The following is a 16,687-nucleotide window of genomic DNA, read 5'->3' as shown; positions in this document are numbered from 1 at the left end:
ACATTTCACTGTAGGCTGTGGGCAAATTCCAACAGAAGATACCCTAGAATATGCTCATGCAGAAATTGCTAATTATTGTATCTATTATATCTGTGTAAAGACTTCTTTTTGGCATTCACTTTTTCCTGGGGTGAAATGGCTTTTAAGCTTCTAAATTCTCCACAATCATTCATGAACCAGCAAGCTGCTAACTCATTCTGTCATTTGGTGCTAAACATGTAGAATGCAGTCACTTAATGGGCCTTCTATGCTGACAGCCGCACTGTTTGCATTGGCTGAAAATAACTTTATCTGTGTTTTACAGCCAGAAGAAACTTTGTTTTGATTGCTATTCTCACAAACAAATATTAAGTTACCCAGTCTGTATTACCTAAACAGGTTTTAAGTAAGTTATGTAACCAAGTTGTACAAAATATTTATTTTGGATAACTTGAAACCAAAAATGGATTCACAAATTTCTATCACATCACAAACCAGAAGGTATCAGTTTAAGATATGCACTTGTGCATTGGGGATTGTGCGTAATCATATTTAGAGGGCTGCTCCCTAATAGTCAACTAAGTGTTTTTATTGAGCCATTGGTTGCAAGAAAAACTAAACTCCACAGGATGGGCAGACACTTTTTCAGTGACCGTTTAAAATTAGGTTATGAATTACACGTGTGAGGAAATGTTGGACCATCTTGATCAGTCACCCAACCTTAAACGTGGCTTATCAATTGAAACACTTTGCATCCATGCTAAGTGGCCAACTTAAGGTTACAAATGCTTGTGGTGAACAGTCCGTCTCCTTGGTGGTTGTTGTAGCACGTTCAGAATCTTTCCGTCTTTTGCCTGTGTCTTTAGCAGCCAGCTTGCTTTGTCTGTGCATCTTTGAAATGTATATTGTAGTGCGCACTCACACTAGGCATGGTTGCCTCGTACCAAGCTTGAGCATGATTGTCCCCCTCTTGGTGGCTGCAGTGCTCACATTACCCGTAACAATCCAAACCAGAGTTAGTTTGGCTCAGCATCACAGCTCCTCTCACTCTTTCTCTCTTTCCTTCACGCACACGCACTCCTGCAGAGCACAGGTTTTGGATTTCTTTTTTTTATATATATATAAAATACACACAGAGCGGTGACACACCACATCTCACATATTTGTCAATTAGTCCAATTAATCCCACTGAACCAAAACTGGGCTCACCTTTTGACTTGTGTGATTGCTGTGTCACATTTGAAAAGAACTGGACTGAGTTTTATTAGGGTACTTTTATGTCTGTTTCCTGTGGCACAGTGTAAACAATGATACAGTATTCTTTCCCAGCTGTGATACTAACATTTTATGATGCCTCCCAAACCTATAATTAAAATTTTATTATATGTAATGCAGTAAAAAACTGCTTAAACTACTGCTTAGACTACTTGTCAACTAAGGACCTTTGCTCAGAGGCAGCTCCAATTTCTACTTTTCCTAAATGAGATCAGGATCATATATTTCAACTCAAGTTGTTCTGGAAATGCCTTCAGGGGATGTTGTTTACACTGTAGGTTGTTAGTGTAGCTTAGTAGCAAGACATTTCAGTAGGTTGAATTGTCTTGCTGTGCTCATCTTTCATGCCTTGGCAGGTTGGGTTTGGTGTTTAGGAAAACCCATTTAGATTTGAAAATAAAATTTTTATCTAGTTCAACTCTGAAACATTTTTCTGTATTGATTTCTGAAATGTGTTAACTGGAAAATGCTGGCCTCAATGATTCCATTTGCACAGGAAAACCTGATGTTTTTGCAAGCATCCAGTGAGGACTGCAGTGTTTGAACTTCCAACTTTCTCACTAATCTTTAATTTTATGCTGATATACTGTAGCTGAACACAATATACACTTGTTGTCATAAATTGGCATTATGACCATAGTCAGGATTTATTAATCTGGTCTTAGTTCATCTTAGCTCAAATGGTCGTTCTTTGTCTATCCCTCTTCCCAGGCAGCAATACACATTTAGTTCTATTCCAACTTTTTACTGCAGGTATAAGTCTCTTTGGAAATGACCAGGAAATTAGAGCATTGACATGTTTCACAAAAAAAGTGGTGTTTTAAAAAAAGTGACAGCCTGATGTAGATACACTTTTACTACAGGAACATTGTCAACATTGCATATTGATGCCACACATGAATTGATTCTCTGCAGCACACGGTTCAGCATGAAGAGTTTTTAAAGCTCTCTGGTCTATGTATGCAAGTGCATACCGTGTTCAGGTTTCATCTTTCCTTCTCTTCTCTGCATGTATCTCTTTGCATTGCTGTTAAGTCTGACATTATCTGAGACTGTAAGCAACCTAATCATCTGTTCATTTCGTCGCCACCCCTGCAGCTCACCCATCAAAGGCTGTTTACTCCTGTTAATGTGCACAGCACATCTGAGAACATGATGAGCAGTTATTACCGCAGCTACACTGAAGCCTCAGATAAACCTTCCAACCGATTATCATGAGTCTCATGACAAAAAAGTGCTATATTTATTTCATATATTCTTTTTAAAATGTTTTCTTGTCTTTGGCAGTAAAAGACACCAAAACTGAATTCAATCTTTGTTTTAAGAGAAATTTGTCCTAAAGAGACTGCTGTAAAATCAGAGGAGACTCACATGATACCTGAAGATGTGCTGTTTTTATATTTCTGTATGTTTTTCACATCTGGCAGTGAAACCTCCATAACATTTTAATGCTCCACAAAAATTAGCCTGTTACATGCCTTGATTGTGTCAACATTGGTGCTTGTGTTTATTTGTATGTTTTGAAAAACGCTGCTAGTGACAGAATTTACTGTGATGATTTAGTGTGACGTATATGTATGACTTGCTTTTGTTGCGATGTGCTAAGTATGGGTGTTATGTGTTCTCTGTGATGTGATAATGTGCACGTGGCTGTCTGTGATGTCTGTCAGATGGACAGATGGCAGGAGAGGACAGGAGTGAGGCCCTTAGTTTTGTCTGCTGTTCTTCCCTTCAAACTTTTTTCTTGCTATCATATGTGCTGTGCTCAGTGGCTTTCATTACCCTCCACCAAGGAGGTTATGTTTTTGGTAGGGTTTGCATGTCATTCTTTCTGTAAACACAATAGTTTCTGATAAAGCTTTGTAGGGGTGTAGAGTGGGGTCACGTTAATGATCCATTAGAATTTGGCTTACATCAATCAAGGTCTCGCAAGGTCAACGTAATGATTTATTGGTCGACAATTGACAAAAGGCATTATGACTTAAACTATGATTCTTAAAAGTATGGTGTGAATTGTCAACATATAGAAAGTACCAAATAAACATTTTAAAAGATCATGTCCTGTTTGACCTCTGACCTATCTTCAAGGTATATATATTGAGCTGAAGGTCAAAGTGATGATGGTGCTATAAAGCTATTTAAAACTACACTTATTGCTAAAAATATTCACTCTTCCATCCAGATCATTGAATTCAGGTGTTCCAATCACTTCTATGGCCACAGTATAAAACCAAGCACCTAGGCAAACATTTGTGAAAGAATGGATCGCTCTCAGGAACATGTAGGCATATAAGGAATGATATATAAGGATTCCAAATATCACATTAGTTTCGACCTCTGACCTCTTCTTCAAGCTCAAATAAGGTCAAATTTAGATCATTAGATCAAACTAATAAAATGCCTGATCTTTAAAACTATGCTTAAAATTCTACTGCCTTTGTATTGGCAAAATTTAGGATTCTGAATATCACATTTAATTTGCATCCAAATATCAAGTCAGATTTGACCTCTGATCTAACTCTTCCATTGCACATGTGCCTTTCTTTCAAGTTGACCCCAAAATGTGTTATATCTTTAAAGTCAAGAGAGAGAATGAGCTGCCTAGTTAGTTAGAAAAATACTGTAGTATCATATTATTTAATAAGATCAAATTATTCATGTCCAGTTATTTACAAATCAATACCTATTATCCTACATAATGTCCAATCTCATTGTACATTCTGTATAATGACGACAAAGGCATTCTGTTCTATTCTGTTCTATTCTATTTGTGTAATCAAAGTATACACCTGTCATTCTACTTTTTTTTTTTTTAACTGCACTACAAACGTCTTAAAGTCTGTTTAAAAAGAACAAAGACAACAAAATGAATATATACAAATGTGTATATATATATTTATATACATACAAATATATAAAAGTAAATACTTCCCATATTGTGAGCTGCTGTGGTGGAGGTTTGCACTCAGAGTGCTTCTTGTTTAAAGATGTTTTGAGTTTTCTTTTAAAAGAATTCAAAATGACAACATTTTAACATCACCATATATGGGAAACTGAAAATCCATAGACAAATGTAATATAAACATTAATCGAATTATATAAATGAGATATTATGTTAAATTACATAAAGGCAAATTATTTTATTTTTTTTATTATTTTAAAACATTTAAATATAACATAATTCCTGCTGTGGAATAGAATTCACCATATCCACTGGCCCACTTCATTTGAATGAAGAGTTTCTCTTGTCACTTTAGCAAGTGAATGCTGTTCAAATTTAGTGTGCCAAAATACTTGTCTCCTTAAGTCAGGGGCTTTTGTGGAATATGAAATTCTTTTTTTTTTTTTTTTTTTTGACCTATAATCTCACCTTGAGTCTAATCAGCACCTTTTGCAAATCAAATTGAATGCAGTCAAACTGAAGTGCAAATTAATGAGTCACACATTGTGTATAACACAATCATGGTTTCACATGGAATTTGTATTGTTTATGCAGTAACTTTCTTTTTTAATCAAAACATGGATAGAAGTACGACAACTCTTGACTATAGTCGCAGTTGGGTTTTGTTTTGTTTTTTTAACTGAAATGGAGAACTTTATTTCTCTGTGACACTTACAGAAATAATGTATGTGTGTTTGTTTTGTACCAGTTGAATTTCTTCCTTGTTACTCTGGATTTATTCAGTTTGTAAAGATAACCTCAGAAGCGCTCAGGCTTTTCTGGCGTTTAGCTTCAAAAAGCCCATGTTTAAGGGTTCTACACAGCCTGTAGCTCATCTTGGCTTCACTCTAGTTCTTATCTTTCTTCTGCAGGGAGTTGGCCCTTATCTTGAACTCAACATGTCACAAAATGTTTTTTGTTTTTGTTTTTGTAATGATCTGGCACTTCTTGGCAATGTTTTAAAATATAATGGATCAAAGTTTATAAGCAGACCCATTGGCTTTTGATTTTGGTCATGTGCAAAATTGTTAAATAACACAGTCAATGTATGGTGCATGATCATCAAGTTCAATTTAATTTTATTCATTTTGCACCAAATCACAACAATCAATCACCTCAAAGTGCATTATATTGTAAGGTAAAAACCCAAGGATAATACAGAAAAAACCCAACAATCAAAGCGGCCCCCTGTGAGCGGCACTTGCTGACAGTGGAAAGGAAAAACTCCCTTTTAACAGGAAAAAACCTCCAGCAGCACCCGGCTCAGGGAGGGGCAGCCAGCGGCCGTGACCAGTTGGGGATGACGGGAGGGAGACAAGACAAAAGAGACTGTGGAAGAGAGCCAGATATTAAAAACTAATGATTAAATGCAGAGTTGTATATAAACACACAGAGTGAAAAGAGTTAAGTGAAGAAGAAATACTCGGTACATCATGGGAACCCCCAGCAATCTAGGCCTATTGCAGCGTAGTTAGATAGATATGGGCAATTTAACGTGAATGTGAGTGTGGATGGTGTCTGTCTCTCTGTGTTGGCCCTGCGACAGGCTGGCGAGTTGGGATAGCCCCCCATGCTCTTATCTCTGTAATAAAATATTATGGTCTATCCCAAAGGGAAGCATGCTCTTTCACAAAGCCCTGCCTTTCATCAGGACAAAATCATATTAAGGGCCTCAGACCCTTTAAGTTGAATTCACAATAGGGGACCAAGATAAATAAAATTTACCTGATGCAGATTGCTATCTGTATGCAGATGATAATTATTTAAACAGTTCCCTGCTGTCTGTTATTTTCATCATCAACCAGACTTCAGCTTAATACCAAGTATTACCAGAGGCCTGTACTATGAAGCAGGATTTTATTTAACCCGAAAGTGAACTCTTGCAATTAAGAATCTCTTTTGCAAGCGTATACTAGGCAACTTAGCATATTTTTAATGGTAGGAGAACCTGAAGCTTCAGGCTTTCAAAACCTGTGTAAGCACAGGGGGAACCCAGGACCCTCTTGCTGTTATAACCACTGTTATAACCACTAGTTTTTCAGTATTACATAGGTGGTTCTCACTAAGGTACATTGCCAAGGTAGCTTATGCTACAGACCTGCTCTGCCTAACCTGATGAACATCAGTAAGAAAAATGAGTCTTGGAATCATCTTTATCCCAGTTATTTTTCTTTTTGTCTACAAGCAATCTTTAATTCTTTACTTGTTCTCAGAATACCACTGGGGCTGCAGCTAAAAAGAATAAATTGTCTTATGCGCATCAGAACAATTGTTTAATGGAATATGTAACTGTTAACTGTCAGATTCTCTTAATGATAAAGCTGTAATACTGATAAGTCAAAACAAAATGTAACGCAAAAATGCAGACTGCCTAAATTAATAACAAAAACAAATTTATGCCTTTTGATTGTAAATATAAAATCAGCATTTTGCATTTAATCTGATCAAAGCAGAAGGCTTCAAAACAGACCACAAACCAATGTGTGACATCACGGTACCTACACCCATCTTTTATATACTGTAAGCTGTTTGCTAGCTTTAGCCAAGTGTGTTGCTTTTAGGTTTTAATTGCTCCTGCGTAACACAAATGGGTTCCCAGAAGAAACTGGGAGGTGGTGCTGAGGTATTATTTGTGCCATGAATTTGGAGAATTATGAACACCCATATGCCCAACTTCTGACTGACTAAATATTGAGACTAACACCCAAACAAATCTTGGATACTGTCTGAAACTTTTTAGGTAAAGCATTTTTTTTTTTTTTTTGGGGGGGGGGGGGGGGGTAAAAATGTGCACAAATGACCCAGTTTTTGTTTTTTCATTAAAATATTGTCTAATGACCTGCTCTTCTGTTTGCTGCCTTTTAGGTGGAACGGATCATGGATAAAAGGCGGAATAAGAAGGGTAAGTGGGAGTACCTGATTCGGTGGAAAGGCTATGGAAGTAAGGAGGACACCTGGGAGCCAGAACACCATCTATTGCACTGTGAAGAATTTATTGATCAGTTCAATAGCTCAAGACTGCACTCACACAAACGTCCCAAAGTCCCCAAAAACCATGGAGAGCCCTTTATCCCCAGCCACCTTTCTGCAATAGATAACTCCAGAGCTAGGTCTGAAGGTCGAAAAAAGAAAAGGACTAGTGGCCCAACTGTAGGGGTCAGAGTAGGGACTGTTCTAGGGATTGGAAGTGGAGGATCAGGATCCACTCAAAAGCAACGGAAAGTGGGTGTGGGACCTGGAAAACATCCTTTAGGGGACAGAATGAGCAAAGCCATGACATACAAGGCTCCTCCACCAGGTGGACCTCACTTTGGCCCTCCATTGAGGGTTCCTCATAATGAACTCCAGAATGGAGAGAGGGACTCTGTCATGTACAGGACTGCAGCAAAGTCACGACTGCCCTCAGACAGGGTGGATGGGGAGTTAGGACATATGGATGCCACTGGACAACAGTTTACTACTGAACTAGGTAAGTTGTTAAGAAAGCAGATGATAAGGTTATGCTGGATTTTTGAGGCAAATATTGTTATTGAAATGTGATCAAAACAATCAAAACTCTTTTTAGGTATGTCAATACAGCTTCTCTGGAAGCCCCCTGACTACTTACAGTAGGGTCTCTAGTTTGCAGAGAAGGTGATCTGGCAGCACCAAAGTCACCTGAAAAAACTACATGAAAACTACACTGAACAACCTATTTCATGTCCTATTAACTGACCACGTCTCTTCCGCAGGCCATATGAAGTGCATTTTATATGGCAGACTAGACCCTCCCATTTTGAGTGACACCCCATTCGGCTAATCATGTTAAGAAATGGGTTTCCCAGAGCCAATAATACTCAGAGGTCGTAACGTAGCTTTGTCAAGTAATTTGGTGCCCAGTTACATGATTGGCCGAATGAGGTGTCAAGCAAAATGGGAGGGTCTAGCCTGTCATATAAAAGGAAGTCCCGGCAGGGGCCAGTTAAGAGGCTAGGAGTGGGAATTTTTTTTTTTTTTTAAATGGGCCTGTTTCTGAAACTCTTTCATCACACCTCCCAAAAGCAAAATGACAAAACCAGTGTCAAATTTGTGAAACCAAGGATAAAAGTGCATTTGTTACAGAAAGTAAAGAAACCTTCAAAACCCCTGTGATATATAATTGTGGTCAAGTGTTTACATACACTCCTCATGGGCATGAATTTTTAACTGTATTGGTACTGCATACATCATTAATTACTTTAAAAAACAAGAATTGGATGCACTAGTTTGAATATATTTTGATCCAATAGGATAAAAAGTCTACATACACCCCCACTCATATTTGGTTAAATATGCCTTAGCAAGTTGCACCTCAACCAGGTAGTCATCAACAACCTTGTGGCATAATTCTCACTGGATATTAATCCCTCTTAGCATAATTGGTCATTTAAACCATTATATCATTTAAATTGGTTGGTTTCCTGGCACAGACCCAGCTTTTAAGTGTAGCCCACAAATTTTCAATAGGCTTGAGGTCAGGGCTTTGGAAAGGCTATTCCAGAAGCTTAAGCGTTTTTTTTTTTTTTTCTTTTCCCAAGTTTAAACCATCTAGCTGTTGATTTGAGGTGAAGTTGAAGAATTTTGAGGTAGTCCTCCTTTTTCATTATTCTATCCACATTGTGGTACCAGTATTACTGGCAGCAAAACAGCCCCAGGGCTTGGCAGTTGGCACACTGTTATGTTAGAAAGCTTCACCTTTACCTCTCCAAACATGTATCTTGTCATTGTGTTTGAACTGATGATCTTGTAATCTGCAGTTGTTTAGAAGTGGCTCCAAGAGCCCTTCCCAACTTGTGTATATCTACAATTTTTTTCTTAGCTTTTGGAACCTTCAGTACCACTTATTAAAGCATTTAAGTAAGTGTATGAGTATATATGAGCCTGTAATTTCGACCCCGTGTGGATTAGAGAATCCCCAAAATAAATTCAAACTTGTGAACCCAATTCTTGTTTTTAAAGTAATTAATGAGGTATGCAGTATAATCATTCCACTCTGTAAAAATAACAGTTCAAAAAATAAATAAATAAAACCCCCAAAAGTACCATGTCATTCATGTCCAAACAAGTATGTAATATATGTGTGCAAATTTCTGACCACAACTGTAAATGTTAAATTAGTCCATATTTAGAGCTTAATTTTAGTTACATTAACATAACACAATGTAGTGCCGTATGGGTTGATGAGGATTATTTAAAACACAATATAGAAAATATATTTATTATATTTTACTGTTACAAGTTATATTGCATTGCTTAAAAGGTTATTTTAAAAAGTGTTTAGGGCTCTTCTTTGAGTGTTGTGGTACCACATAATTGATCCTGCTGTGTTTCTTTCCTGCTGATAACACCTTTTGAATTTCACCCTGGGTCACAGTCCAGGGCCTGAACCACTATAGTTAATCATTAGCTATGTTTTTAAAAAAGTAATCTTGTACTGTTTAATGCAAAATTCAAATGAGAAAAGAGCTGAATAACAAAGCATACTAGTGCACAGTCAGTGGTAGGTCGAATATTTGAGTGTGTCAATTTTATTTCTGTCTGTTGATCTTTTTCTTGTTCTAATATAAAGATACTAAATGGAACTTTATGGCCACTTGTATCATGTGCTTGTTAAACTCTGGTTATATACTGGCTTTCATTTTCCACCATCATGAAACATGCTATGTAGGGCATTGTTATTTGATTCAGTGGCTCTGTAGACACGTTCATGTGAACAAGATAACTGTAGAATAAAACATAGCAGAAATCTCATACTTGTACCAAATGTAGCCCATATAGAATAGTTCATCTGGTTAGAATTTGTTTATAAACCATCTTCATTTTATTTTTTAAGCAGGGCATAAATCAATCTAAGCCCTCTTGCTTTTTGCAGATACCATTTTTCTGATAAACCTAAAGTTATGTTATTTATTTTGTGTTTAGCAGTTAGGCACTATAACTTAACTAGTGATTGTGATGCTTTATTTAGGTCTGTCATTTGTGAGGATGGTAGAGCTGCAGCACCAACCCACCCTAATGGCCATCACCCTGGGAGCTATTATAGATCTTAATCTCCTAATCCTCAAAAGACAGCCCGGCTCACCTCATCCAAAACCTTCAGCTCTATCCATTAACCTCTTACAGTCAAGCATGTCCCTCTAAGGTGTCACCTTTTATTTTATTTATTTATTTTTTGCACAGAACATAATTTCTTCTGTGCAAAAAATCCCAGTGGTTGGTACTAGACTGGATCAGCTCTTCTCTCTCATCCAACCTACCCTAATAATTAATCACAGCCATGTCTCTTGTGCTGTATTGTGTAATCACTATTCATTACTTTGTGTCAATACGCTTGCCCCCACTCATTTGTCCATTGTTTTTGCTTTAAACCCTAAGTGAGTTAAAATTCTTGATAAACTGGCCCGTATTCTTTTTTCTTTCTTTTTTTTTTCCTCTTGTAAATAATGGTGTTGAGAGTCTGCCACAAAAGTTAGGTTAGTTAGGTCTATAAGTTGTTGTTTTTTTTGTTTTGTTACAATTTATGTATTTGTTTTTTTGTTTTTTTTATAATATAATTTTTTCTCTGTACACCACACTGGATTTTAAACAACTAAGATGTGACTGAGAGTTTTATAGCCAGGAAAGCTGATTCAAAGTGTTGAATTTCCATTTCCATTTTTTTTTTTTTTTTTTTTACTGAAGTTCTCAGTATGAGGTCCAAAGAGATGTTGATGTGAGTGAAAGAGGCCATCATTAGACTGATAAACCAAAATAAGATTTAAGATTAAGATAGTGTTTATTTGTCACATGCACAGTTATACACAGTACAATGCACAGTGAAATGTATTTTGTACCTGCAACCATATATACACACACATATAAATAAGAAGAATAAAAATTAAAAAAAAGTAATTCACACTATACACTATACTCTATATACTATACACTATACACACTTTTATAAATTATAATATTTACATTGTGCAATAATGGTCCAGTTAGGGCTCAGAGTTGAGCAGACGGATGGCTTGTGGGTAAAAACTCTTCTTCAACCTTTCAGTCTTAGCCCTCAGGCAGCGGTAACGCCGGCCTGATGGGAGCAGGGAGAAGAGAGAGTGTCCGGGGTGGCTGGGCTGTTTTAGGATCTTCATGGCCCTCAGCCGGCACTGCTTGGTGTAAATGTCCTGCAGGTTGGGGAGGGTGGTTCTGATGGTCCGTTCAGCTGAACGAACCACCCTTTTAGGGCCATGAAGTCCTGCTTGGTGCAGTTTCCCATCCAGGTGGTGATGCTCCCACGCATGATGCTCTCGATGGTGCAGCTGTAAAAGTTCCTGAGCACCTTGAGTGGGAGCTTGAAGTCTCTCAGCCGCCTGAGGAGGTAGAGACGCTGTCTGGCCTTCTTCACAGTGATGTTTATGTGATGAGTCCAGGACAGGTCCTGTGAGATGGTCACTCCCAGGTATTTGAAAGTGTCCACTCTTTCCACCTCAGCACCACTGATGACAAGTGGATGGTAGTCCCTCTGCTGCTTCCTGCTGAAGTCCACGATAAATGTGGCACATCCCCAGTGTGATGTTTATTGAAAATTTTATTCTTAACTTCAGGCAAGAAATACCTGAATTTTGTTCTTATAGTACTGTAGAAAATGAAATGTCACACCTGTCTTGTTTCCATTTCTGTGTTTACTTGTTACCGACTAAATTGAAAGATTTTACTGTTTATTTATTTTTATTTTATTTTTTTTTAAAGAACTGGCTGTGTCTACTTTTAAATGGTTTTGTTTTTTGTTTTTTTTGTTTTGTTTTGTTTTTTCAAATCAGCATGAATTTTATTGTTTAAGACCAGATTTTATCTGACTATAATTTCATCATTCATAATAGTGGCTGAAAAAGCATCACACCATTTGTTGTGGTGAAAAGACTGTGATTTCCAATTTATTTTGGTTATTGTTTACCACAGCATCACTAGATGTTCTTAGATAGGGAACATGTACATTGCCTGACTTGCTTTTCTTTCTTCTTTTAACCATTTACCTCATAAAAATCTATACCTAGGATTGTGGTTCTCAGCCTTCACAGAAATCTTTTTCTCCGTGCATCTGAATCAGTGATGTCTGTGCATTACATATTGCACTGCTCCTATAAGTTAACACTCCTTTGTGTGACAAGGCCTGAAGATTGCATTCATTGCTTTTCAAATGTGAGCATGAGATTGCAAGGAAACTTAACTGTGTGCAGTTTCCAAGGTTGAAATGTTAATGCAATCAAGTTGAAATTTGTTGAATCCCATTGAGATATCATGCAGAGAGGATAACCTCAGATGGCACATCTATAGGTAAAAGCAGTTGTAATTGTCCACATAATAGCTCAGGAAATGACTAACAAATACAAAATAATTAAAGCCACTGTTAGCATAAAATTAGCCAGGCTGGAAAAATACTGAAAAAAAAATTACATGGATAAAAACACATATTTTACTACTTTTTAATTTTATTTGATGTTGATCAAATGATTTTAAAGTGAACATATTTAAACAGACTTTTTTCTAATGGTTCAGATAACTAAGTTAAATATCTACTGATATCTTCTAGACAGTTCTCCATTTTCAGTACTACTTTTTTAAGCATTAAGAAATTGATAGTTGTAAGAAAATGCTCAGGAGCCTATGGGGTTGATGGGCTAAACACAAGGTTTCTCTGATAGAGTACCTTTGCTGGATTTGTTCAACACTATGACATGAAAAAGACTCAGTTAGGCCATGCTGTGGCAGTAAAGAGAATTTGCTGTAAGGAAGGGTTGGGTGCACTCCAGATTTTAAATGTACTGCTTGCACTGTTCAGTTCACATTCTGTATAGTAAAGTGCTTTATCATAAACATGTCCCAAAGAAAGACAAATCTCTCTGTCACACAGCTTTTAAAAACTATTTCATTTGAAGAATAATTTCACTTTGTGAAGTGCACGTAAAGGTCTGTGTATTTACAGTTCTTTCAAAAAGGTTATGGTATTTTCTGCTTCAACTTTGATTTTCAAGCGCTTTTTAAGTGTGATAGATGATTTGTAATCAATATATTATTACAATGAACCTGTGAACACAAGATTGTAAAAGCATTTTTTATTTTTTTTTTTTAAATGGAACATGCAGGTTATATTTTGGTCAAAGCATTCTAGTTTTACCTTTTTTTTTTATCAGTTGTCAGTTATATTAAAATGTTCAAGAAGACAGATTGACCTGTTCTCTCACCCCTTGTATGCATCAGGCTCACCTTTAGCCAATGGGAAGATGCACCTGCACAGCTCAGTGAAGCGGAAGTTGGCTGAGGAGAAAGGCTACGTGTTTGACAAGCGGCTCAGGTACAATGTGCGACAGAACGAGAGCAATTGTCGATTTCGAGACATTGTGGTCAGGAAGGAAGAGGGCTTCACGAATGTCCTGCTCTCCAGCCAAACGACAGAAAACAATGCTCTGACGCCAGAGGTGAGAACAGAAAAGTACCCACACACTGTTACTTGTTACATGTTTTGTTTTGTTTTGATTTGTTCGTGTTGGTTGGGTATTTATATTTTGTGCTCCACTGGCATGTATTAATTAGGGTTGATTGTATCCTAGTTGCCATGGAGTTGTGTTTGGGGAAAAAAGAAAGTATAAAAGTTTACCCAGTAACTGCTGTAGAGATGCCCCGGAGCTATGCAGTAGCTCCCCAACTGCTCCAGGGGAGGTTTTCAGGAGACAGCTTCAGAAAACTGTGGTTTTATTTGACAGCTGCCAGGTGTGAAAATGTTAGCTGCATAAATCTAACACACTACTGAAAAAGTGACACAGTTTCCTCAAAACTGCCTCCTAACAAACAAAGCTTCTACAAGTTTAGCAATTAGGGGTACATATAATCCAGCGTTTTGCCATCTGTTGTTACTGCAGAAAAATGCCTGTTGAATTAGTGAGGAAATTATGCTGCGAGATCATAGAAGAGACCATTATGTAATTGTTGTTAGAGAGAGAACTGCAGACCCTGGAGATAATTTCCTATGGTTTCTTCATAGCTGCTTGCTTTTTAGGAGTACCACTCCCATTGCTGCTGAAGATGGCTATGTTTGCCAGGATGCATAGGCATTGTTAACATAAGAAAGATAGAAAGGGAGAGAGATCCTTTATCAACCCCTTTGCAGGATATTAAAACATAACACCACACATCCCAAACAGCAAAACAATAGTAATTCCTAATAAAGTTATAATAATAAATAATATATAAATAATAAATAGCCAATAACTAATGTGCAGACCTGTAGATAAAATATTATTATGTAATATAATTATTTATTATTATTGGGCATTAAACAGTCTTACAGCACCAGGTATAAAGGACCTCCTGAAATGCTCAGACTTGCTTTTCGGTGCAATCAGTCTTTGACTGAAGGTGTTACTGTATATAGCCTCCAGGGCATGGAGTGGATGTGCAGGGCTGATCATAACTGAATTCAGCTTGAGAGAATTCTTTTCTCCGCCATCTGCTGGACTGTCTCGTCTAGACCCAACCACAGAGCTGCCCTTCTTGATACGTTTTTCTACTCTATTCCTGTCTGCTGTGTGGACACCTTCTTCCCAGCAGGCTGCAGCAAAAAACTGTTAACCACTGTATGGTAGACAGTGCACAGCAAGGGTTGGCAGATGTTGAATGACCTTAGCCTCCTTAAGAAATAGTCATCTTTGTCCCTTACTGTACACTGCCTCCAAATGGCTCTTGTAGTCCAGCTTACTTTTCAACCACAGATACTTTGGTGTGTAGATCAAGATGACTTCCAGCTCAGTACCCTGGATGGTTATTGGTGTTAGTTGGGTTGCCCTCCTACTGCTCCTGAAGTCTGCAACCATCTCCTTGGTTTTTGCATTATTAAGATGAAGATGATTGCATTCACTCCAATCCACAAAGCCCTTAAATGTTCCTATGTACTCCTCCTCCTCACCTCATTTGATCAAGCCGGCAACTGCTGTATCATCAGAAAATTTCAGAAGGAAGCAATTATCAGTGTTGTGCTGGAAGTCTGCCGTATAGATCGGGGATCCTCAAATCCAGGCCTCGAGGTCCGGTGTCCTGCAGGTTTAGATGTGTTTTGAATCAGGGACACATCTAAAACCTGCAGGACACCAGACCTCGAGGCCTGGATTTGAGGATCCCCGGTATAGATGGTGAACAAGAACAGGCCCGAAACACTTCCTTGTGGAGCCCCCGTGCTGCTGCAGACACACGTACTGGTTTACAGGGTAGATATTCCAAACACCACAAGACCATTGATGGTTCCACCTGCATTCTTTTCATTATCATTATTATTAGAACCTTTATTCATGTAAAGCAGGGATCCTCAGCTCCAGGCCTCGAGGGCCGGTGTCCTGCAAACACTGTATATTTGACCTGAGTCAAATATAGGAGTCATTAGCAGGACTCTGGAGAACTTGGCTGCAGACTGAGGAGGTAATTCAGCCATTTGATTCAGGTGTGTTGGATCAGGGACACATCTAAAACCTGCAGGACACCGGCCCTCGAGGCCTGGATTTGAGGATCCCTGATGTAAAGAAATGTAAGCCAAATATATAATTGCTGCAACTGGAACATTGTAAAGATGTAGTTTGTCTTTCATTATATTTCCTGACTTCTAAAACAAGAGTACCCTCAAATAAAGACAAGTTAATGAGAAACACAAACTCACTTTTGTTCTTCTTGTACAGCTACAGTACATTGTCATAATTATATTATTAAAATGCACATTTGTCAGTACAAAAGAAGCTTTTAAAATTAATTCTTCCTTTTCAGTCACTCCATCACTTGATAAGATTAAGGCGTAAAGCAACAAAAAGTTGGTTGATTAGTAATAGATTATTCAGGGCCTTACTATTTTGAGAAACACTTTGATTATGTCTGATATACCAGCTGAGTCTTCTCTGCGGGCATTTAGAGGGCATAATCTGTACCAAGCTGTGTTCTCTGGCTTTTGATGAGTTTTCTTATGCTCTCATCAGCAATTTGGTGATCATCTGCTAACTCCGTGTCAGTCAAATTCCTGTAAAAATAAATCTAGCAGTGAAATAAGCTTGTTCATCATTTTAGTCACAGTGATAGACAAACTATCAAAGTCTGTCATTTAAACCACTGATCAGTTTTAGAAGCTGGAACCGGTCTTTATATATTCAGGTATTACATCCATAAAGGTTTAACCATTTTAACTTCTGAGGCATCTTGTTGCTGCAGTACTTGCTCTATTTTTTTTTTCTGCTTTGCTTTCCTTAATGACACTTTGAAATGAGAAGGGAAATAAATGGAAAATTTGCCTCACACTGCATTCATTTTCAGTCATTACTTTTGATTCATCAGACATGGTTATAATCAGCATATCCAGTTGTAGTGCTTCAGTTGTTTAAAGTGTTGGCTTACACCAGTGTCATACTTTCCACAGCCACGTGTATGTAAGAGTCCACATGAGTAGGAGTGACTTAAGGGTGAATC

General features: G+C 37.7%; 1 protein-coding gene across 1 annotated transcript in view; it reads left to right on the top strand.

The window, feature by feature from the left end:
* The window catches only part of LOC115776194 (chromodomain Y-like protein 2), a 43,428-nt gene that overhangs the window by 20,061 nt on the left and 6,680 nt on the right, over positions 1–16,687 (top strand). The window contains exons 2-3 of the mRNA XM_030723789.1: positions 7,061–7,664; positions 13,451–13,668. Of these exons, the coding sequence (XP_030579649.1) occupies positions 7,061–7,664; positions 13,451–13,668 (822 nt within the window). The remainder of the gene's footprint in view (positions 1–7,060; positions 7,665–13,450; positions 13,669–16,687) is intronic.

The sequence above is a fragment of the Archocentrus centrarchus genome, chromosome 3, assembly GCF_007364275.1.
Source record: "Archocentrus centrarchus isolate MPI-CPG fArcCen1 chromosome 3, fArcCen1, whole genome shotgun sequence".
Taxonomy (NCBI): Eukaryota; Metazoa; Chordata; class Actinopteri; order Cichliformes; family Cichlidae; genus Archocentrus; species Archocentrus centrarchus.
The sequence above is the reverse complement of the archived record's forward strand: the minus strand, read 5'-3'. Positions and strand labels throughout refer to the sequence as shown.